Raw genomic sequence first — 24170 nt, forward strand, 5'->3', positions numbered from 1 at the left:
CCGCGGCCCTGCCCTCCGGGGCTCCAGGCGGAAGGCGCCGGCTCCCGAACGCAGTCGGCCGCTGCCGCCACCGCACCCAACCCACCTGGCGTGCTGGGACGTGGGGGTGGGGACCGACTCGGGGCTCTGACGTCACTCTCGCGGGGGCCGCCCCCAGCCAACCCCAGGCCGCCTCCCGCGCCCCGCCCCGACCTCCCTGCAACCCGATCCCCCTCCGCCGGGACGAGCCGGCCCCGACCGGCTGGCTCCGCTTCCACCGCCAGCTGGGAGTGGGCGGTAGCGTGGCCCCTCCCCAGCCCGGGGGCCTGGCCCAGACCCTCTGCTTCCGCTCAGCCTCCCCTCCCTTGATTGCAGTCCTTTGTGACTTTTTTCCTGTGCCCTCCCAGGCTGTTCGGCCCCAGACTTAGGCCAATACCTGTGGCGGTCATCCCGGTGTCTCTGGGCCCTGAACAAAGCCGGGGCCCAGGCAAGTAGGTCTTTGTCCCCACGAGGCGGAATCCCTTCCGGGAGGAGCGCTGGGCTCATTACCTTTGCATTGCGGGGTGCGATGGGGCCCCGCGCACTGGGAGCACCATCGCGGCCTCGGGGCTGCCTCCAGAACAGAGTTTCTGAGCCTCAAACCACTGACATTGGGCCCGGATCGTTCTTTGTGGTGGGTGCTGCCCTGCGCATTGTAGGATGCTAGCATCCCTGGCCTCCACCTGCCAGATACTCAGTATCATCACCATCCCCCTAGTTGTGACAACCAAAAATATCCCCAGACATCGCCCAGTGTCACCTGGGGGCACACTGGCTTGGGTTGAGAAACACTCCCCTGGGGTATTACAGTGGCCATGGAACCTGCTGCCCACAGAGCAGGGGGTCCTGAGCCGGGACTTCTGCCAGCCGGGACTCTGGGACTGCATTCCTGGATCCCCTTCTCCACGAGGGTTTACAGATGCCTGCGGCCAACCTAGGGACTGTGACCGCTGGCCTGACAGCATGTGGGCAGTATGGTGACCAGCCTGCCCCTCTCGCTGTGCAAACACCTTCTGGCCCCTGCCCTGATGTGAGTGCTGGCGGAGACCAGGGACAGAGAAACTCGGTGAAGTCGGGTGTTCCTCTGTAGCAGCTGGTAGTTGGGCACCAGAAAGAGACAGGGTGTGTCTGTGTCAGTCAGGCAGCCTCAGGGGTGGAGAGGAGGTGGGGGAGGGGACGCAGTGGGCTGAGGCCACCAACTGAGCCCAGGGGCTGTCAGGTCTGAGGGTTAGGGGAGCATCCTGGTCAGCTGGGGTTCAGATGTGGACTCTTGGGGGCCGACCAGATGTGGCAGGGCTCAGTCTCTCTTTCCACAGGGGAGGCAAAAACCAGGCTCTCTCTCTCTCTCTCTCTCTCTCTCTCTCTCTCTCTCTCACACACACACACACACACACACACACAAGCATGCATGTGCACACACATGGAGGTTGGGGGGCCAGGTAGGGGAGCAGGGTTTTAAAGGACAGAAATAAATCAGTCCCAGCTGGAGAAGATTCGTTCTGTTCCTTAACCAGGGCTGTTTGGGGGTGGTCATCAAGATGGCCTCAACATCAAGATGTTGGCATCAGATTCCAGCAGCATCTGCCCCCCATCCCCCACGCAGAGTTTCCAAAAGAATCCAATCCCATACTTAGAGGGGAAGGTTTTAACAGTGGCCCCTCCTCATAGATATTCATATCTACCTGTATTTGCACAAAGAGTCAGGGGTGCCTGGGTGGCTCAGTCGGTTAAGAGTCTGACTCTTGGTTTCAGCTGACAGCGCGGAGCCTGCTTGGGATTCTGTCTCTCTGCCCCTCTCTCTGTCCCTCTCTTGCTCATGCTGTCTCTCAAAATAAATAAATAAACTTTAAAAACAAAACAGAGAGTCACAAGTCCCCATACCAGTGTAAGGTGGAGGGGGTGGGTCACCGGGGCCAGGCATGTGAAGGTCAGGAGAACTTTTGACTGTTTTCTTGCTCCCTCCTTCTATCCCTCCCTCCTTCCCCTTCCTCTTTTCTCCTCCATGAAAATAAATTGTGTATTTTTAAAAAAAATTGATCTGAGAAAAGAAAAGGAACCCCAAGGTGAGCTCACCTTGTAGCATTCCCCCCTCCCCGGACGGGACCCCACCCACTGGTATTGTCAGTGCTCACCCTTCACAACCGCCAGACCTCAGCGGTCCTTGGCCGCGCCTCTCACGCCCCGCCCTCCGAGAAAAATAGACAGCTTTCACCCTGCCTGTTTTTTTTTCTTTTTCTTTTTTTTTCCAGAGCATTCTCCCCTTGGGAGGACTTTTGAGGAGGTTGTAGATGGAGGGCCCAGTAAGGCAGAATGTGTTCATGGCATGTAGGTGCATGGGACCCCCCCCCCTCCACGTCCACTCCCCACCCCAACCTTGCTCAGTAGCTGCAGTTCTGAGGACACTGAGTTAGATTTGCAGAGAATACAGACGTGGGAATGACTTCTGACTCACTCATTCATTCGCTCATCAGTCCTTCCTCAATATTTATTCAAGGCTGCTCCCTGTCATCACGCTCATGAACGTCTGGTCCCACCTTGAACTCCGGCACACAATTCTCCCTCCTCCTTGGGGATCCGTGAACCCCACCTCCCGGGGCACTTCAGCCACACGCCTGCCCCTGGGATCTCTGGGAGGGGCTGTCCACCCTCTGCGTGAATTCTGCAGCTACTTTACTATCTCATCAGGTGCCTTCTTGTTCTCAGGCTGCGAGGACAAAGCCACACCCTGTGTGTGCAAGTATCTGTGTACCCATGTTGGGAGATGGGGGCTCACGTGGGAGAGGCTGTGTCTCAGATCCCAGGGTGGAGCGGAGGGGGCAGCCTGAGCTGGATGAGCGTCTCTCCCTTGGTCATGGTCATGGAAGTTGGGGGGGGGGGGTGTCTGAGTCATCAGAAGTTCCCTTCCCCTTAGGGACCAGTGGGCAGGGAACCTGGTGTATCTGTGCGGGCCATCTAACAAGGCATCACAGACCCAGTGGTTTACACAACAGAAATGTGTTCTGTCCTCTCGGTTCTGGAGTCCGGAGGTCCGAAATCAAGGTGTCAGCAGAGTTGGCTCCTTCCGAGGCCCCCCAAATGAAAGGTCCGTCCCGGCGTCTTTCCTGAGCTTGCAGATGGCTGTCTTGTCCCTGTGGCTCTTCACGTTATCTTTCCTCTATGTGTGTCTCTGTGTCCAAATGTCCCCTTTTTTTTTTTTTTTTTCAACGTTTATTTATTTTTGGGACAGAGAGAGACAGAGCATGAACGGGGGAGGGGCAGAGAGAGAGGGAGACACAGAATCGGAAACAGGCTCCAGGCTCTGAGCCATCAGCCCAGAGCCTGACGCGGGGCTCAAACTCCCGGACCGCGAGATCGTGACCTGGCTGAAGTCGGACGCTTAACCGACTGCGCCACCCAGGCGCCCCCAAATGTCCCCTTTTTATAAGGACACCAGTCATACTGGATTAAGTCCTGCCCTAATGACCTCACTGTACCTTATTCCTGTAAAGACCCCCATCTCCAAATCAGGTCCCATTCTGAGGTACTAGGACTTCACCATAGGGAATGGGGTTGGGAGGGAATTCGGCCCCTAATAGCCAGGGGTTCTTGGGCGAGGTGGGAAGGGGGTGGGCCTGTCGGCGCAGACAGTAACCAAGGCCACTTGAGGAATGCAGAGGGCCCTGGGGAGAGGCCGTGGAGCGTATCATTCACAAACGCAGTCTTGGTTCTCTTGGGCGGATGATGGGGCACCCCCACACGGGGGCTGAGTCTCCCTGGCACCAGGTTGAGATTCTTCCCCACCCCTAGGAAAGCAGATGGCATTAATAAGCGGCGACAAATATCTGTTGTCCATGGGCCAAGAACATTGAGATCCGTGCGCCCCCTTCCCAGATATGGGCTACAGATCTGGGTCAAGGGTGGGCGGGCAAGGAGCAAACGGGGAGAGTGAAGTCCCTCTGTTTAGACAGTGTGCTTTCTTGTCTTTCATGTTTCAATAAAAGCATCTGTCCCCCAGCATCCCAGATGAGGCAACAGAGCTGTGATTGGATGTCACCATGGGCCCACAGTCGTCCCCTAGGGAAGCCATAAAAGCCGTGGGCACCTGCCTACCTCGGGGCACAGAGACACCGCTGCCTCAGCCACCCCCAGGAGTGAGCAGCACCAGCCCGTCTGGGCCCAAGACCACCTGGGAGGAGGTTGGAGAATCCTGTCTTCCTAGGACACACGATCCGGAGGTAACACCCATATGCAGTGTCGTGTTCCCACTGGAGGGCAAGAGGGACAGCTAGTCCTCCTGACTGGTTTCTGGCTCATCGGGGTCCTCAAGGAAGTTCAGCCTTGCAGGGTGGGAGGGAGGTCCCCCACCCCGGCATTCCCGGGTACCGGACGCCAAGGAAATGCCTTTTCAGGTGGCCATCCTGCCTCGGCTGTCCCAACCATGACCAGGGAAGGTTTTCTGACCACCCTTCGGCCGGCCAGGAGCGGGGGACCTGGGGACAGAGTCAGGGCTTCTTGGAAGAATCTTGACACTAATCCTAGAAGTTCTGCGTTTTATCTTTTTTGTTGTTGTTGTTGCTGTTGTTGTTTTTTCTTCCCTGTGTTTTATCTTTCTGAGGGTCATTCCTTTAGGACCTTCCTCCGCGTGCAGATTTTAAATCTTGAAATCCTTAGAGAGGCCCTAACCTCGTCATCTCCACCTTCTCTCCTGGGCTTTACTTCTCCTTCACTGGGGTCTCCCAGTCCCTCCTCCCAATGCACAGTCGGCGACAGGGGGAACTGCCAGGCTGTAAACCAGAATCCTGCTGGCCACAACCTCATCCGTGACACAAAGGTGGCCTGAGCCATCCCATCCTGTGCTGGAACTATTCTTTTTTTTTTTTTTTTTCTTTTAATTTTTAAAAAAAAAGTTTAAAAAATTAATTGGTTTTGAAAGAGAGAGAGAGAGAAAGCGTGTGTGAGTGGGGGAGGGGCAGAGAGAGAGAGGGAGAGTGAGAATCCCAAGCAGGCTCCATGCTGCCAGCCCAGAGCCCAAGGTGGGGGGGGGGGGGGAGGGAGCTCAAAGTCAAGAAACTACAAGATCATGACCTGAGCCAAAACCAAGAGTTGGAAGCTGAACTGACTGAGTCATTCAGACGCCCCTTCCTTCCTTCTTTCCTCCCTCCCTCCTTCTTTCCTCCCTCCCTCCTTCTTTCCTCCCTCCCTCCTTCCTTCCTTCCTTCCTTCCTTCCTTCCTTCCTTCCTTCCTTCTCTCTCTTCCTTCCTCCCTCCCTCCCCTCCTCCCTCCCTCTTTCTTTCTTTCTTTCTTTCTTTCTTTCTTTCTTTCTTTCTTCTTGCTTTCTTTCCTTCTTTCTCTCCTTCTTTAAAAATTTTCCCTGAACTATTTGTAACACAGCTTTGAAAGGATCTGGACTGCCACAACCATTAGATACTTTTCTGTTGCTCACACGATGCTTTAACAAATACTTCTGATGCTCAAGGATGTGGAGGCACAGTGAACGCAGCAGGGAACTCTTCACCAGGACTCCAAGGCCCTCCTTCTGGATGGGACATGTCCCCAACCTCTTCTGGGAGCTAAGGGAAATCCAGAGGCTGTCTGGGGGAAGCTGTAGGGCTTCCTGTCTCTGTACCCTGCACACGTTCATGCCAGAGAGCTCTTTAAGTCCACTTGCACTGGCTTATGTCATTCAGCAAATATTATGGAGTTGGCTGGGAAGTGCAAGGCACAGTCCTGTCCTGTCCTGTCCTGTCCTAATCTAGCTTAGCCTATCCCCCGCCTCTGAGCACAAGTAGAATCCCAAGCATCCCCAATTCTGCATGGTAGAGCTTCCTAATCTTGTTTGATTGTAGGTATCATCTTGGGCAGCTTGTTGAAATGACAGATTCCCAGTCCCAGCCTTGGAGAATCTGGATGCAGGAGGTCTGAGATGAGCCCCAGAAATCTGTATTCCTAACTGGGACCCCAGTGGCTGTGACAGTTAACCAAGCCTGGGGCCCTGTGGTGGAAACCCAGATAAGCTATATACTATCCCCACTCCTGACTCCCCTGAGGGTCCTGTGAAGGCTGCTTGGGAGTGTTGGGACAGCTGGGTGACTGGCCCAAAGTGCGGGGAAACTTGCAATCACCTGGTCACCCTTTGGGGACTGCCTTGGGGGGCAGGGTGTGTGAGGTAGAAAGGGGAGGAGCCAGATGACCTAAGGCCTGTCGTCCCATGGACTGAGGCTCTCTTTGGGGTCAGGCTGGACATCCTTCTGGAATTTTCAAGGACTCTTCATCCTTCTCCCGGAATTCTTGGAGGATAGAAATCAAACGGGACTGACTGATATGGGCAGGGTCACAGAGTGGGATCCAGGACCCCCAGACCACTTGTCTGCACTGTTTTCTTGTGTCTGATAGAAGGGAGAGGCCCTTTCCCACCCTGGCCACTGGGATTTTTGCCTTGACTTGAGTATCACTTCTACCTTTTAAGGCAATTCTTTGTTTTCCTGTCTTTTTTTATGTGCTACCCACCAAACTCTGAACTCCCCAGAAAGGAGAATTACCATGATTTTATCTTCTTGTCCCTATCTTCGGGACCAGTGCTTTGTACAATGTAGGTAGTCCTTACGTGGTTGTCAAATAAACCAATAAACTGGGCATAGAGTGCCCTCTGGTGGATTCAGAAGCACGGCGGTGTCTCAGATCTTGGCTGGAACAGTCAACCTGAAGGGACATGTCCTAGCCCTCTGTAGAAGAGTGAGGACCAGGAAGGCTGTTCTGTTGGCTTTGGATATTAAGGAAGAGGCACAGGCTGAGGCTCACTTCACTCCCCCCCGCCCCCCTCCCCAACACAGCAGGATGATGGTGATGTGATAAAGCCAGTGTAGGCAGCAACCTCCAAACTTTATGGAGCGTGGACACTGGGGAGTAGTGCCATCATTGTCCCCGTCTTACATACAGGTGGACAAGCTGAGGCTCAGAGAGGTTAATAACTCAGCCAAGATCACACAGCTTGTCAGTGGCAGGACTGAGACTCAAAGTCAGGCCGTGAGACCCAGAGTCCCTGCTCGTCGTCACTGTCGGTCAGCATCCATTTACTTTCAGAGCCAACTCTGTGGGTCTGATCTTGCGGAAGGGTTGGGGCTGGGACACCAGATCCCACAGCCTTGGGGCTTGTTGTTATGTTGAGTTCCCTTGTGCAAACACCCTGTCTGTGGAGAGAGTTTTGGTGATCCAGGGGTTAGAGAGTGGCTCCCTGAAATCAAATGCACAGCTGATTTCTGTGTTACATCTCTGCTCCTGGGTGCGTCCAAGGTTTGTCTTAAACTCCTTGCTCTCTCCTGCAGCATCCCACCTCCCGCACCCTCCCTCTTCCTCAGCGTGTGCGGGCAGTCCCAGGGCTCCGCTCAAATCAGCTGAGTCAGAACCTCAAGGTGCACCGGGGTGGGGAAAAGGGGAAGGAGATTGGAAAGGTGGCCCGGGCATGGGTATTTTTTTTAAAAAGCTCCCCAGGCGAGTCTGATGTTCATCCACGGTTGAGAACCCCAGCTTTTGCATAAACCAATGCGGTCTGTAGGGCTGGAAAGCTGTCTCAGGATTACACCTCTTTCTGCTTCACTGACGGGCCCCCCAAGCGCTGTTTCTTCCACATCCCATCCCCTCCCTGCACAGACTCGGACCCCTGAAGCCGCCCACCGCAAAAGCCAAGCTTCCTATTTTCTAGAGCTGGAAACTCCGCAGCACTGAAGGTCTCATCTTGGGTCTCTTCCTCAACTGTGGTCAAAACACACATTCAGAAGGGAGTTCCTGTCAGCAGGGAGCCTTAGGGTACGTGGGCCTTGACCTCAGAGCTTTACGGTAGAAGGCAGGGAGGTTGATGCGTTCCGGCCTCTGCCTTCTCAGTCCCAGAGGTGAGGCTGCTGCCCTCCCTCACCTGCAGCCTCAGCCCTACCCTTCTTCTATAACCAGCCTGCTCAACCTAACAGGCAGCTGGGCAGTCCCAGGTGAGCCTCAGCTGACCGTCTGGTTGGGCATCTGAGCGTCCCCTGGGTCTCACTGGCTGGGAACCAGGCACCCGAGAGACCCCAGAGCCTGAGTTCCAGCATCCGCCAGCCCTCCTGTGCGGCCTGGTCTGAGAGCTGGGCTCTCGGTCTGTTCCCTTCTCCATATTTCTCCCCCTCCTCCCTTCCCCTGTCCCTCCTCCACCACAGAGGGACCCCCTGCTTCTCAGAAGCCCCCACACTTTCTTTCCAAGGGGCTGGAGCCTTCCCCTCGCTCCTGGTCTGTTGGCTGGAGGATCTGGAAGGATCAATGCCACACGCCTGGATGTGTGTACGGAAACCTCTCCGCTTCCTGGTTTGCAGAGATAGGAACAACGTTACCGTCCAAGAAAGCTGGCAGTTCCGACAACCACCCCTGGGTGGCGATAAGGGCTGCTCGGCCGGTCAGTTCTGAATTTACCTGGGTTCTAGGGAGAGCAACTTCTCTATTGGAAGCAGACTGCACTGCCTCTGGCCTGCTGGGACCCACTGCCTGATTTGTGTTCCCTAGTTCCAGCCACCTTGGGAATTAGGACCAGGACTGTTGGACTTCCCTGGTCCAACAGCCTGCCTGCTCTAAGGCCAGGTTTGGCCATCAGACCTACCCCAGCCCTACTCTCTCCAGCCTGTGCTCACTCCCTGCCCCACTACCTCATTCTCTAGGGCCCTCATGTGTCCCCAGGGGCCAACCAGAGATAGAACAGACAGGCAGGGCCGGACTGGGATAGAGCCAAGGTGCAGCCAGTGGCGGGTGGGGGCGGGGGGGATGTGGGTGCAGTCAGGAGTGGAAGCATGGAAGGTGTCGGGATTCAGGGTGCAATGGAGCCGGATAGGAATGAGTTGGGCATACCAGAGGCCAGGCCAGGGCAGCGGATCTTGCCTTCAGCACTGCTGACAAGCAGCCCGGCCACTACTCCACGTGGTTCCTTGCTTCCTTGGGAGAGATAGAGACACCCACTCCCTCTTCTGGAAGTTTTTAGCTGCTTTGGTACTTGATTCATTGACAGCCTTCCTCGTTTCCTTTCCCTTTACAGGAAGGAGGGAACCAGCTCTTTGAAATGCTAACATCTGATCAGCGCCTGGAAGGATCTGAGGGAGATTGGGGCAGGTGAGGGAATATAAAATCAAGAAGGACATACACAGGTCAAGATGGGGGTGGGGAGGTGGTGGACGGAAGGCCTGTGGACTCATAGCCACAACGGGCTTTAAATTTGTTTTTTAAAAATTTAGGTATCATGCTGTAACATTTACTCATTTTATATGTGTGCTTCAATAATTATTAGTAAATTTACAGTTGTACGACCATTACCAGAACCCAATTTTGTTAGAGCATTTCTTCAAACTTAGGATTGACATTATTCCTTTTTTTTTTAGTAGGAAATTTATTGTCAAATTGGTTTCCATACAACACCCAGTGCTCATCCCAACAGGTACCCTCCTCAATGCCCATCACCCACCCTCCCCTCCCTCCCACCCCCCATCAACCCTCAGTTTGTTCTCAGTTTTTAAGACTCCTCCTGGTTTGCCTCCTTCCCTCTCTATAATTTTTCCCCCTTCCCCTCCCCCATGGTCTTCTGCTAAGTTTCTCAGGATCCACGTAAGAGTGAAAACATATGGTATCTGTCTTTCTCTGTATGACTTATTTCACGTAGCAGAACACTCTCCAGTTCCATCCACGTTGCTATAAAAGGCCAGATTTCATTCTTTCTCATTGCCACGTAGTATTCCATTGTGTATCTAAACCACAATTTCTTTATCCATTCGTCAGTTGATGGACATTGAGGCTCTTTCCATAATTGGGCTATTGTTGAAAGTGCTGCTATAAACATTGGAGTACAAGTGCCCCTGTGCATCAGCACTCCTGTATCCCTTGGGTAAATTCCTAGCAGTGCTATTGCTGGGTCATAGGTTAGATCTATTTTAATTTTTTGAGGAACCTCCACACTGTTTTCCAGAGCGGCTGCCCCAGTTTGCATTCCCACCAACAGTGCGAGAGGGTTCCCGTTTCTCCACATCCTCGCCAGCAACTATAGTCTCCTGATTTATTCATTTTAGCCACTCTGACTGGCGTGAGGTGGTATCTCAGTGTGGCTTTGATTTGTATTTCCCTGATGAGGAGCAACGTTGAGCATCTTTTCATGTGCCTGTTGGCCATCTGGATAGGATTGACATTATTCCTGAGTTGGTTCCTTTTAAAAATTTTTTTAAACGCTTATTCATTTTTGAAAGAGAGAGAGACAGACAGAGAGAGTATGTGGGAGTAGGAAAGGGGCAGAAAGAGAGGGAGACAGAGAATCTGAGGCAGGCTTCATGCTTTTAGTACAAAGACCCACACGGGGCTCAAACCCACAAACCATGGGATCATGACCTGAGCCGAAGTTGGACACTCAACTGACTGAGCCACCCAGACGCCCCGAAGTTCTATATGGTCAATTCTTCCTTTTTTTTTTTTTTTTTGAGAAAGAGAGGGCACAAGTGAGCGAGGAGCAGAGAAACAGAGGGAGAGGGAGAGAAGTGGGGTTCACCTGAAGCGGGGCTCGAGCTAAGTGAGTTGGTTCTTAAGGTCACAGTTTATGGGACATCCCCTGCTGGGAAGGAGAGAAGGTATCTTTCCCATTGCTCTGCACCTGGGTCCCACCGCCAGCCCACACTGTGAGTTAATATTTTTATAAACCTCATAATTGAGGAACAGTTCAATTTCTTGCCGCGTGTGTGTGCGCATGTGTGTGCGCGTGTGCGTGTGCTTTATGTCAAAAGCCTCGGAGTGTTAAATGTCTAATTTTCTTTAATCCTCTTTTGGACTCTCTTCATTTTGTAATATACTAAGCGACTCAGAAAATGGAAATGGCCAGACCTCTCTGGCTCTCAGGGAGGCACAGAAAACCTGAAAGAAATTAAAAAGAACACACGAGACGCAGGCAAGTTGAGGCAACACATTTGGCTTCACCTCTGCGGACGGGCGGCGCGTGTAACGCTCACCTGCTGTGTCAGAACAGGCGTGGCCATGTCTATAGCTCGCGCTCACTCACGGCAAGGTGCCATGAGCTCTGGGCTGGCCTGAGGTGGCCCTTTGAAACACACACATTCTACCAGCGTCTGGAAATGCCTGTGGGAAGGCTGCTGTGTGACGGACAGATGAGCTGGGCGGCAGCGGTGGGGTGGGGGGAGTGGAGCGGTCAAGGTGGTTACAGGGGTGTGTGTGCATGTGTTTGAGGAAGCGTCTGACCTTCCTGAGTTGGGGTTATTCCCAGAGTGTCAGACACTCAGATATTCAAGCTCGAGGCCAAATGTGCCCCCTCCCAAGCCAATTTTAGAAGTTTCTGAATGGATGGTTTGCAGGTTCATCCCACCCCCCACCCACCCCCTGTCAGCGCAGGGGCAAGAGCCCCCAGAGACTGTTTTAGGTTCGTCTGGTGTCATTCCACACGGAAAGAGGCCTGGGGCTGCTCTTGGGAGAGGAAGGAGGAAGAAGCAGAAGGTGGTGATGGGTAGGGGGGAGGCCGGGGGAGTGAGGACTCGGGGGCCCAACATCCTCTTCCCCATTACACTCCTGGGTCAGCAGTTTGGTGCCCTCCACTGCCTTCTAGAACTCACTCTCCCCCTGCCCCGAGCAGTTACCCACTCGACAGGTGTAGTATGGCCCACAGAGCTTGGGGTTGTTGCACCCACCTCCCAGGTTATCAGCTGTGATTCAGGAGACACACGAGGCCGGTGCTGGGGGAGGCTGCCCCTACCCACCCGCCAGCTTTGTGTGTCCCTGGGGGGGTTGGCAGAGGACGGTCACAGAGCCCTGGATGCTGCCCCTGTCTTCCCTGCCCGGTGTGCAGGCTGCTGGCCTCTGCTTGCACCTAGTTTCTGTTGAGCAGTAGTTTAGGGTAAGGGCACAAGTCTTAAGTGCTCAGTTGGATGGATGATCACATGCTCACACCGTTTTAAGCTCTAGCCCTTTCTTCTTCCTGAGGATGGAGTTTGGCAAGAGGACGAGAGGGGGCCCTGGTGCCCTGGCCTCCCTGTTATCTGTCCCCAGATCTGGTTTCCCTTCCCTGGGCAACATGGTGGGCACGTGAACCTGGGGCTGCGGGGGCCCTGCTTCCATGGAGTCTTACCATGAGAAGGGAGGCATTCAGTGTCACCCCAGCGTGGGTGAGCAAACCCAGAACCAGACTTTGCAGGGGCCGGGGATGCAGGAGGGGGCTCAGAGGGGCCTGGAGGAGGCAGGGATGTCTTCTGAGGGGATGGCTTGACTGCAGCCTGGAACGATGGAGGAGGTGGAAGATGAAGGAATGACCCATGTCCCCTCCCGCAGCTGCTGATCCCGTCCCTACGACTGGGACTTTGCAGAGCCCCAGGGCTGCCCTCGGGGCAGAGCCAGGAGCAGGCCCCAGGTAGATGCTCCCGCTGAGCTCTGCAAAACCCTAGGTTGCAGGTGCAGACATTGTCTACAGGTCCAGGCACCTTCTCTACAGAGGACCCTCATGGAGCAGGGGCTCTGTGGCCAGGAAGCCCTCTGGGGGACAGAGAACACTCTCAGGCCTCTGGCCAGCACTGACACTCCTCTGCTCGCCCACAGTTTCCGCTCAGTCTAGACCACAGCATGCCCGGGGCCAAGCAAGAGAGCGTGTTACAGGCCACGACCAGCTGGTGATGGACTGCGACCCTGGGACTGTGGAATGCGCTGGAATATAGGTTGGTCAAGCTGCCTGGGACCCTGGAGGGTCCAGCCATGCTGGAGTAGCTTCCCCTGAGATGGGCAGGAGGAGGCTGGGGTGCGGGCAGTCTCGGGGAGTCCAGCGGAGAAACAGTCCGGGCCAGATTGGGCAACCAGATGTTTCCTTTGCTTCATCCTCCTTCCTGGCCACCCCGCCCCCACTGCCTCTCATGCACAGTGGTCTGTTTGCCTCGGGGATCCCGAAGACATTGACCCCCTGGAGACAAAGCACTCGTCCCATAGTAGGTGCTGGTTTCTTCTCCCCTCTCATTCCAGGCTCGCCCAACTGTCAGCTCCCCTCCTTCCACCAGCCAGTCATGTGGCCACTAACTGCTGTGTGGCCCTCGGTGCCCAGCCCCTTGGCCTGTTGGCCACCCTTGAGGGGTACCCACAGTGGGCGAGGTGCTCCCAGAGACCCCCGTGGGCCTTGAGCTCTGGAGACGAAGAGGCAGACTGATGGGAGCCACCGACTGCCCAAGGGAGAGGGCGGCTCTGAGATTGTGCCCCCTTAGAAAGGGAAGTTCTCCCGAATGGCCCCACAGCTAAACCACCCCCAAATCTTTCCTGGGACCCCTACCGTTCATAGGACTCAGTGCGGAGGCTGCTGCCACTGTGTCTGCCCAGAGAGTGTCCGCCCCTGTCCCCGCTGGCCTCCGAGCGCATGTGTCCATGCTGGGAAGAGGCTCCGAAGCTGATGAGAGGTTCTGCAGCTGCAGGACCCCGCCTGGGAAGGTGGGGGCTCAGGCCTGCGGCTCTCAGCCTTGGTCTTCCCCTAAATCATGTCTGCTAGTGGTTATGGGTGGTGGGGAAGGCGTCATTTCCCTCATTTTCTAACATCACGTGGCAATTTTGCATCATTTCGTTTCTTCCCTAGCGTTTGCGGACAGGTTGGGGCCAGCAAGGTGGATGTGGCGGGGATCGAGGCCCCTGCCCTTCCTCTTTCAGTAGTCTCGATGTTTCTCTGTGCCCCTCAGAACAATCACACTCCATAGCTCACAGCCTATTCGTGACGCATACATCTCTCTATTGAATCCTATCTTCCTACTGCCTTTCTTTAAAATGTTTTTATGTATTTTTGAGAGAGAGAGGGAGACAGTGAGCGTCAGTGGGGGAGGGGCAGAGAGAGAGGGAGACACAGAATCCGAAGCAGGCTCCAGGCTCTGAGCTGTCAGCACAGAGCCCGATGCGGGGCTCAAACCCACAAGCCATGAGATCATGACCTGAGGTTAATAAGACGTTTCATCAACCGAGCCACCCAGGAGACCCCCCTCCTGCCTTTCTTTAGAGTAAAGATGTATTCCCCGGGGAAAAAAAAAACTGACCTAAGGACATTATTACCTCACTTTTGAGTATTTTTATAATTATTATGCTGTTCATTCCCACAGATTGGCCGTGATCATTGACATTTTGCAGGAGACAGACATTTTTACCCACAGTTGTACCAGCGCTAAGCAGACAAGCCACGGGAGATCCTGGCCTCCTGCTTCTCAGTCTGGTGCGTCCCCCTCTGAACCTTGACATTCAAGACCGTAGCAGTGTCTTCTGGTGGTTGAATTGGAAAATATGCATTTCTGGAGAAACTTTGTGGTTATTAGACCAAGGCAACCACCAAGTATACCTCTCCTACATTTTCATGTTCCGTTCAAGATCTTGATCTTGAATCCTCATGAGCTTTAGCTAGTCTATGACTGCATTGCCATAGACATTCTTCTGATGCCCACCAAACTCTGTGCTTGGAACCTTCCAGAGGAGAATGGACAAGTTTCCTTGGTTCCTTGTAGCTTCCCGGGGGAAGGTGCTCCTGTGGCCAGAAGGGAGGAGGAAAGTGAAAATCCCCAAAGGAGCAGGGAGAGAAAGAAGGGCATTCTTGGGACTCCAGAGGTGGCACAGGGCTCCCTGTGGGTGGCACTCAGTGCAGGCTATCAGATGACACGTCACACATTAGGATTGGCTTCCTATGTGCGTGTGGCCATTCTGTGTAAGCCGAGGGCACTTGTCACAGGGTATACAGGTGTGTGCGCGTGTGTGTATTTAGAGTCTGAATTCCACGTGGATCAGGGAAGGAGGGGTCCCTGAAAGCTTGCGAAGTGCCCACTCTGTGCCCAGCCCTGAGCTGGGACCAGCAGGGGCTGCACAGGAAGGAGGGTCACAGCCCGAGGAGACGTTTCTAAGACTGAGAGCCTTTCAGAGACTCTGAGGTCACTGTGCCAGCTTAGGGGTCTGGGCCTTGAGCTGCAGGCTCACGGAAGGGGGGGCTCCCTGGGGTGGCCTCATCAGGCCTGGAGAAGGATGCTGGCCCTGATTCCTCCCCATTGGGTGCTCCCCTGGACCTGCAAGGAGTTTCTGAGCCCAGCTGGCCTTGTGCTTTTGGGGGTGTGACGGGAGGGGTGGCTCAGGTCTCGGGCGCTGTGGGCGAGTAGGGGTCTCACCCCTGGAAGTATCTGTGGCATCTGTGGCACAGCTGGGATGGGTAGAAGGGTGCATGGTTCTGGTGGGGGGGAGCGGGTCTCAGCCGGTCCCCGTCCCCGGTGGCTGTGCTCCCTCTGTGCCCTTCATTTTCTGACCAGCCGTAGGAGCAGAACCTAAAGAAACTGAACAAGGAAGCAGCAGGCACAAAGAAAAGCAGAAGTGGAAACCTTGGAGACTTGGCCCTCCTCCTTGAAGGGGCCTGAAGCCGCCTGGCACTGCCATGGGTGACATCTGTGCGGAGAAGATGAGGTGGCCGGACCAGGCCGTGTGGCTGCTGTTGGCTCTGCTGCTTCTCTGGGTCCCAGGTGAGGGGCTGCCCGAGGAGGGGGAGGCTCAGCGGTGAGGGAGGCTGTGGGGGACAGGGGAGCACAGGAAGGGGCACTGGGAGAGGGGCACCCTGTGCCCTGGATCGTACCCTGGAAACGTGAGACAAGGCATTCACCTGACCTTCCATGAGCCACATTGGGGCGCCCAGAAGGGGCTTTGAGGGCAGTTTCGGGTGGATTATTCCAGGAAGAAGGAGGGGCGACCTGGTGGCAGCAGAGCGGGTGGGAGAGCGGCTGAGGCTGAGCACACCGAGGGGAGGGGGGTGTGTTTTGTGCAGGTGTGGAGGAGGGGTGACGACTGGCAGGAACACCACCCTCTGGGGTGCACTGAGGTGTGTGTCGCCAGGGCAGTGCGAGGGGCTCAGCGTCCTCAAGGCAGAGAGATGGGGACAGAGGGGAGGGGACGGTGGTGGGGAGGAAGGGGAGGGCAGAGAAGTCACGGGGAGGAGAGCTTCTCCAGGGAGCCGAGGACTTCCCATTTCCAGGGATCCGGCTTCCATGCCTCTCTGCACACAGGCACACACCGCCTAGACAGCTGTCCCTGGGGTGCCTAAAATCCTTTTGGTCGTTTTGATTACAAATCGCGTGTTTTCTTTGACTCCGTTTGCTAACTGGTTGGCCACGGGGAAGCTCTTCCCTTTGTGTATTAATTTGGCAACGGGTCACCCTCACACGGCTACTCTGTCCATCACCCTCTGGGGCGTCGTTGTGTTTTCATGGAATCTGCCTGCAGTGGGAGCTCGTGGTTCCTTTTGGATGTCCGTTTGTCCCGTTTGTTTCTCTCATTGGCCACAGGCTGGTCCAGCCAGAATGATGCAGTGACCATCCTTGACTTGTCTCTGACGAGGGCAGGTGTCCACTGTTTCCCATTAAGTGTGAAGAAGGCGTCTGTCTGCTTGTGTCTCGTTACAAAGTGTTTTCTTTTTAATTTTTTTTTAACGTTTATTTATTCTTGAGACAGAGAGAGATAGAGCATGAACGAGGGAGGGTCAGAGAGAGAGAGGGAGACACAGAATCTGAAACAGGCTCCAGACTCTGAGCTGTCAGCACAGAACCCGACGTGGGGCGCAAACCCACTAACTGCGAGATCGTGACCTGAGCTGAAGTCGGACGCTTAGCCGACTGAGCCACCCAGGCGCCCCACAAAGTGTTTTTAAAAACAGCAGCAACAGGGGGCACCTGGGTGGCTCAGTCGGTTAAGCATCTGACTTTGGCTCAGGCCATGATCCTGGGGTGCATGAGTTCAAGCCCTGAGTTGGGCTGTGTGCTGACAGCTGAGAGCCTGGAGCCTACTTCGGATTCTGTGTCTCCCTCTCTCCCTGCCCTTCCCCCACTCATGCTCTGTCTCTCTCTCTCTCTCTCAGAAATAAATAAACATAAAAAAAAGAAATACATTCCAGCCAATATTTTCCAAAACATAGGAAATCATTCGTTTTATCTAAGTTTACAGACTTGTTTGTAGAGGCTTGTAAATTACCCTGGTTATTTTTCTTATGACTTGCGTATGTGCATCTCCTATTTCTCTTGACTTGGCTATCACTAGAATGTTGGTATCTTCTATACGAAAAATCAAGTTTCCAACGTATACGCTAACTCCACTGTGTTCCTGTTTCTTGATTCGCTGATTTCTGCTCTGACTTTACTTTTTCTTTCCTCCTGGGCAGGGTGTATATGCGTGTGTTCCTCTCCTGACCTCCGGAGTTGGGGGATTCACTTGTTTATCTGGGGTTCTCAGGGGATAGGACTTGGTGACCATGAGCAGCCAGAAGGGAGGCTGGGGTCTGGAAGAAGGGGCTGCTGTGATAAAAATCTTGGGAGTGACAGAAAAGCAGAGGAAGGGAAGGTTCTGGCTGACGGGGGGTGGCCAATGTGAGATGGGGCAACTTTGGGGGTGACTCCCAGGGCACCCCTGACCCAGGCCCATCTGGTGAGGGGCCCGCACTCGGCTGTATTTTCCAGGCTGTTCCTCTATAAGTGGCCCCACCTCCATGACGGGCACCTTGGGGAGTTCTCTGAGCGTGCAGTGTTCATATGAAGAGCAATTAAGAGAACATTTCAAATACTGGTGCAAAAACCCATGTTTTTGGAAAACTGTGAAGACCAAACAGTCAAGCAAAGAAGTGAGGAACGGCCGCGTATCCATCAGAGACCATCCTGCAAACCTCACCTTCATAGTGACCTTGGAGAACCTCACAGAGGATGATGCAGGAACATACCGATGTGGGATCGATACGTCCTGGTTAGAAGGATATTTGCAAGACCCCGCCGTCCACATTGTGGTGTCTGTGATCCCAGGTGAGTTGTACGCACCCCTCCCCCAGCGCCAGCACCAGGGCCCCTGAAGGGTCTCAGGCGGGAATAGTCGAGGCAGGAAGCAGATCAGAGGCTTGGAGCAAACTGTGTGTGTGTGTGTGTGTGTGTGTGTGTGTGTGTGTGTACGAGGTGGGTAGTAGGTGGAGAAAGAGAGTCAGGGTGGCTTCCTGGAAAAGCTGGCCCCTCTTGCTCAGTCTTGGGAAGGGGCAGCTGAGAAGGCAGAGTGTGCAAAGGAGAGAGGGAGCCATGCTACAGGACGGTGGGAGCTGAATGGAGAGGCAGGTGGGGCCAAACAGCGAAGGTGAAGGTGCTGGGCATAGCGGGGCCTCCAGCCAGACTTGCAGTCAGACTTGGAGTTTAGACAGAGATCCCAGGCGGCATCGTCTGGCTGTGGCTAGAGGAGGACGAATCTGGAGCACAGGGGTGACCTACGGGCTCTCCGGAGGGCCCTGACCCTCCTCCACAGGATGGGATCAGGACTGTTGGGGGCGCACAGTGCCCGGGCCCCGGGCCCCAGGGAGACTGTGGCCCCGGGGGGTCCTCGGTCCTGCCTCCACCCTGAGTGAGCATTTTGTGTGAAATCAAACCAAAAAGGTATTGGCGAGTAGCGGGAGAGTCCGATAGCGCTATCCCGGGTCTCGTTTGTGTTTCCGCGCCAGCAACAACGTCCGCCCCACCCGCAAACATCACTGTAACCCAGATCTCAACAATCACAGCTGGAATCACGACCATACCGTCCTCATCCTCACCCACTGTCCCCATCACCATGGGAGCCACCCACAGTGCAAGCAGCCAAGAGGAGTTCCAGCAAAGCCAGGGCGTGGGGTGAGGTCCTCTGTCCCCTGTCCCTTGTCCTGGAGGTAGGCCCTCGCCTCAGGAGTTGCTCAGGGCCAGGGGAAGCCTCGAGGTGGGGATGGCAGGAAAGGAACTTCTAATGAGGGCTGATGCTCCTACCAGGGATGTGCTAAATGCCCTACACATCACTAGGGCCCTGGGCCGTCACCGCCCTCATGTTACGTAGGCGCAGACGGCTCAGGGAGGTTAAGTGATCTGCCAGGTCACGTAGCTACGGGAGGCGGGGGGTGGGGGGACTTCCACCCAGGTTTACGTGACTCCTTTTAAACCTCCTGGTTCCTGGTCTTGGTTCCTCCTTTTAAACCTGTGATTCTTTTTTTTTTTTTAACTTTATTTCTTTATTTTGAATGGGAAGAGGGGCAGAGAGAGAGAGAGAGAGAGAGAGAAAGAGAGAGAGAATTTCAAGCAGGCTTTGGATGTCAGCACAGAGCCCAACATTGGGCTCAAACCCACAAACCATGAGATCACAACCTGAGCCGAGATCAAGAGTCGGGCGCTCAACTGACTGAATCCCCCAAGCACCCCTAAACTTGTGATTCTTGGTCTTTTGGGGTCACAAGCCCCCAGGAGAATCTGACAATGCTTACAGACTCCTTAGAAAAGCACGTGTAGTTGTAAACCACTTCTGAGGATCTCAGACTCCCTCACCAGGCCTCACCTTGCGTCCTGCCATTCAATGCCAGCACTCACCACCTGGAGTTAGCACAGACCCCATGGGTTGAGGGCTCAGTTCCATAAGACTGCCTGACTTCAGATGCCAGAGCAGTTTGGGGATCCCCAGGCCATCACGTTTCTGGCCAACTGGCTATGAATTTGGGGGTTCCCATGACCCTTTTGGGTTTGATAATTGGCTAGATAGCTCACAGAATGCACGAAAGCCCAGTGCTTACGAGTATGGTTTTATCATAAAGGAAAAAGGCCAGAAGCAGCCAATGAAGAGACACATGGGGTGAGATCTGGGAGGGTCCTGGGCACAGAACTTCCCTGCTGACTCCTAGGAAGGTCAGGGCACGTCGGGGCACATGCCATTACCTAGGCGCGATTGGTTGAATCACTGGCCACATGATTGAACTCCATCCCCAGACCCCCTCCACTTCTTGAATTTCAGGCTGGCTCAGAGCCCCAAGTCTCCATAATCATGGGGGTGGGCCTTCTGGTGACCAGCCCCAGTCTTGACCCATTCATCTCTTTGCATAAACTCAGGTGTGATCCGAGGGGTCCTTCAATAACAGAGGCTAACCTACTATTGGGGAAATCCTTAGGATTTAGAGTCTCCCTTCCACAAGCTAGGGGCAAAGGCCATTCAGATTCTTCTTATTTTTTTTTTTTAAGCAATCTCTATACCCCAATGGGGCTCGAACTCACAAACAAGAGTCACATGCTCTACCGACTGAGTTAGCCAGGTGCCCCCATTCAGATTCCTTATTCTCTGACCCCCCAAAACCCTTCCACAGGCCTTCCATCAACCCAAGTGACTATCTTAACATCAGGCAAGGTGAAATTCAGGTCCTAAACACACCACTTCCAGAACTGACTGCAGATAGACACACAGGAGGCAGAACTAGGTTTTGTAAGGCCTGGAGCCTATGCAGTTTGGTGTGTGTGGGGGGACTTACGTCTTTAAGAAAAAGACATGGGGTGCCTGGGTGGCTCAGTCCGTTGAGTGTCCAACTTCGGCTCAGGTCACGATTTCACTGCTCATGGGTTCGAGCCCCGAGTCAGGCTCTGTGCTGACAGCTCATGGGTTCGAGCCCCGAGTCAGGCTCTGTGCTGACAGCTCGGAGCCTGGAGCCTGCTTCCGATCCTGTGTCTCCCTCTCTCTCTGCCCCTCCCCTGCTCACACACTGTCTCTCTCTCCTTCAAAAGTAAATACACATTTTTTTTAAAAAAGAAAAAGACTAGAACATTATGAATGCAAGCTAGACGGGAAAGAAGAGGCTGGCAAGCGAGGGACCTGAAGTCAGCTTCCCACGACCTCTGCTGTGGCTTGTTCGTATGTGAAATGGCAGAGCCACAAGGCGACTTTTTTTTTGTGGCAATGTTTGTAACTGTAAAAGGCTGGGGGACATGCCAGTCAGAAGCAAGACTTAAATAAATCATGGTCTGTCCATGCAGTGGAATACTATGCAGCGGTGGAGAAGAGCGAGGGTCTTCTTTATTCACAGACGTGGAGAGATGTCGAAGACGTGTTGCTAAGTAACAAAAATAGTGTTGGATCACACCTCCTTTGTGTGAAAGAAGGGGGAAAATAATGTATGTTTCTATTTTCTTGTATCTGAATAAAGAGCTTCTGGAAGGTTCTTTTTTTTTTTTTTAAATAAACGTTTATTCATTTTTGAGGGGGGCACAGAGAGAGAGGGGGGACAGAGGATCCGAAGCGGGCTCTGCACTGACAGCAGCGAGCCGGATGTGGGGCTCGAACTCAGGAACCGTGAGGTCATGACCTGAGCACAAGTCAGATACTCCACTAACTGAGCCACCCAAGTGCCCCTGGAACGTTCTTAAGTACACTGATATACTGTCTACTTTAAAAAAATTTTTTTTAATGTTTATTTATTTATTTTTGAGAGAGAGAGAGAGAGAGAGAGAGAGAGAGCACAAGCAGGGGAGGAGCAGAGAGAGAGGGAGACACAGAACCCAAAACAGGCTCCAAACTGTCAGCACAGAGCCCGATGCAGGGCTCGAACTCACAAACTGTGAGATCATGACCTAAGCCAAAGTTGGACACTCAACCGATTGAGCCACCCAGGCACCCCTCTCCTTTTTTTTTTTTAATGTGACCTTTTCTATCGATTGCAAATAAGTGGGGGTGGGGGGGGGAGTGCAAGCTCCCACCTGCTCAACACTGCCGTGTCCTCCCCAGGCTCCAAGTACTCCTTTCCTTGTTGGCGCTTCTGCTGCTTCTGCTGGGGGGAAGCTTGTTCCTGGCCTGGAGGATAGTTCGCAAGCAGGTCAAAGGTGAGTCAGCCCCCTGCTGGGTGGGGGGTGGGTGGGCAGGCCCCAAGCACCTCCCTCTCATTTTTGAGGCTCTGTGTCCTTGTTCCCCAGAATGGGCATCAGGAGTGTATCCTCGGACCACATGTCCTGGGTGACCCTCGAGGCCAGGCCCCAGAGGAGGTGTCCCTGGTATGGCGGAGACATGCCGTGGAGGGGGCTCCCTGGAAGCTTGTCCGTGAAGCGGTCACCCTCTTCTGTCTGATACCCTTCTGGAACCTCCCATACTCTTGAGGGTGTTGTCCCGCCCAGCCCCTGCCCACCCTCACACTCTTGAAGACAGCTGTTCCCGACTTCCTGTAACATGGTGGGAACCGTAACATCAGTGGGTGCTTCTGCATTTGCTCTGGGCCCCGGGGGCACCTCCTCCCGCTACCCTCTTTCCCTGGCTTGCTCCTGGTGGGCCTTGGGGCTCTCAGACTCCCTTTCCTCTGGGACCTTCTCCTGGCTCCCCAAAAGCAGCTTGGGGGCCCCTCCTGACTGCACCTGTGAGCACGCACCCTCATACCCTTTTCACACCAGACTCTCCCTGCCTGCTTCCTCGCCTGTCTCCCGCCGGCCTGTGCTTCTCCTTCAAGATCAGGGACTGGAACTCAAGAAGGCACCCAGTCAGTTTTTGTTGAATTAATGTATTGTTTAGTATCTCGAGCCATGGGGGCACCTCAGATGCTTCGGGCATCCTGGGGCCCACTTGCTCTCCTCTGGGCTCAGACGCAAAGAGAGAACACATGTGGCACCCCCAGCACCCTGTCTGGCACTCAGGAAGCAGGTGCTCAGTTGACTCTAAATGAGCGAATTCAATAAAAAGAGCAGAAGGATGCAGATGTGACCTTGTTGCTGGCTGGAGGCCCAGCTGTCACCCACGGGGCGCAGGTCTCTGCCCGAGTTGCAGGGTGAGCCTTCTTTGCTCTAAAACTTCTGGACTCCATGAGCAGCTGCCTCGAAGGGGAATCCTTGCCCGACCTTATGGGAGGAGGGGTGCATGCCCCACAACTGGCGGTGGGTGCTCCCGGAGCCCGTGCATCCTGGGGATCAGGGCGGGGGCCCACCGTGGGGGGTCAGGCCTTTGGTCAGGCCTTTAGAAGAGGAGTCGATCTCAGCACGTGTGTGCCTGATGCAGGGAAGGAAAACCACTTCCCCTTCCCCCTCTGCTTCCCCCACATCACTCCTGAGTGCCCTCCTCCTCACCCCAGGCCAGGCCTCCCTCTGGGATTTTCTCAGCCTCAGGCCCGTGGGTCCCAGCCCTCTCTGCCCTTTCACCTAGAAAGTTCCCCCCCCCCTTTTTTTTTTTAATGGAGCCTGCTTTGGATTCTGTGTTCCCCTCTCTCTCTCCCCATCCCCTGCTCGCATGTGCTCTCTCTTTCTCTCTTTCTCAAAAATAAATAAATAAACATTAAAAAGAAATTATTGTTAAAGATTATGGTAGAACATTCAAAAAATAAGCAAAAGCACAAAGAAAGAAATAAACTGTCCATAATAATATAATAAGAAAGAAAACTCCCAGCACCTGGAGGAAACCAAGCACTGACATTTGGGGCATGTCCTTCTCGTGCTTCTCAATGTTTATTTATGCAGATATGATTTCTTACTTATGGCTTGCTTCTACCACAATCCCTCTTACACACACACACACACACACAATGCACACACACACAATGCACACACAAGGCTCACACACACATATTTGCACTTAACCTACCATTATCATTTTCCCTGCTGTGCAATGTTCTAGAAGTCTCTTACTGCAGAGTTTAACGATGTGTGGGGGATTGCACCTTGCTTCGTGGACCCTCTGTCACAGGAGAAAGGCCTTGTGTTCAAAGATGCAGACATTCCCTCCCCATCCCTGCAAGTCTCAGCTCCTGTCCCCACACTGTCCTTGCTGCTCTGCCGCAGCCTGGTGCCTGCCTGTCACACACAGCCTGTCTTACCCTCTGCCCACTCATGATGAGTTCATTCATTCCCTTGCTCACGCACACAGCACAGCCGTCCGGAGCACCTACCGTGGCACCGGGCCCTGTGCTGGGCTCTGGGGGACACAGTCGTGACCAGGAGACACTGGGTTCCACCTTCCTGTGCAGCTGGCTCTGGCCGAACTTTCTCACTGCCACATTCCTTCCCCAGCAATGTCCACCCATCTCTTCTCCACCAGCCACCAGGTCGCCCGCAGAGAGAGAGGGTGGCAGGAGCCTGCACGCAGTATTTGGAACAGAATGTGTTTGCTCCTCAGAGCACCCGAGTGGGGTTCCGTGAAGCCAACCGAGAGCACTCAGCTAGCACTTCCATCCTGTGTGTCTCCTGAATGTCGGTGTCTCACCTTCGACTCTGGGGCTCTCTGAGGGGTGGACAATGTCTGTCCCTGGTGCATCTAGTGCGGGGGGCCCTGGGGTTGCCTGGCCGTGCAGCCACACTAAAGGCATTCCGTCTGTGTGCACAATGCCCACTGCCGGCCCGCTCCTGGGTCTCCGGGTTCCCTCGGCCAGGGGTGCACA

At 54.3% G+C, this 24170-nt stretch overlaps 1 protein-coding gene across 7 annotated transcripts in view; it reads left to right on the plus strand.

Annotated features, from left to right (window-relative positions):
• Nucleotides 1-4037: 4037 nt before the first annotated feature.
• Nucleotides 4038-24170, plus strand: part of CD300A (CD300a molecule) — a 35912-nt gene continuing 15779 nt past the window's right edge. The window contains exons 1-6 of one of the 7 annotated variants that reach the window (XM_045490845.1): nucleotides 4038-4232; nucleotides 12584-12699; nucleotides 14107-15495; nucleotides 17476-17811; nucleotides 18546-18654; nucleotides 21548-21642. In XM_045490845.1, the coding sequence (XP_045346801.1) occupies nucleotides 15411-15495; nucleotides 17476-17811; nucleotides 18546-18654; nucleotides 21548-21642 (625 nt within the window). In that variant the 5' untranslated portion in view covers nucleotides 4038-4232; nucleotides 12584-12699; nucleotides 14107-15410. Of the gene's footprint in view, nucleotides 4233-12583; nucleotides 12700-14106; nucleotides 15496-17475; nucleotides 17812-18423; nucleotides 18655-21547; nucleotides 21643-24170 lie in introns of those variants that run through there. The other 6 variants (XM_045490846.1, XM_045490844.1, XR_006715357.1 and 3 more) reach the window with 6 other exon arrangements.

This window comes from Leopardus geoffroyi, chromosome E1, assembly GCF_018350155.1.
Source record: "Leopardus geoffroyi isolate Oge1 chromosome E1, O.geoffroyi_Oge1_pat1.0, whole genome shotgun sequence".
Classification (NCBI taxonomy): Eukaryota; Metazoa; Chordata; class Mammalia; order Carnivora; family Felidae; genus Leopardus; species Leopardus geoffroyi.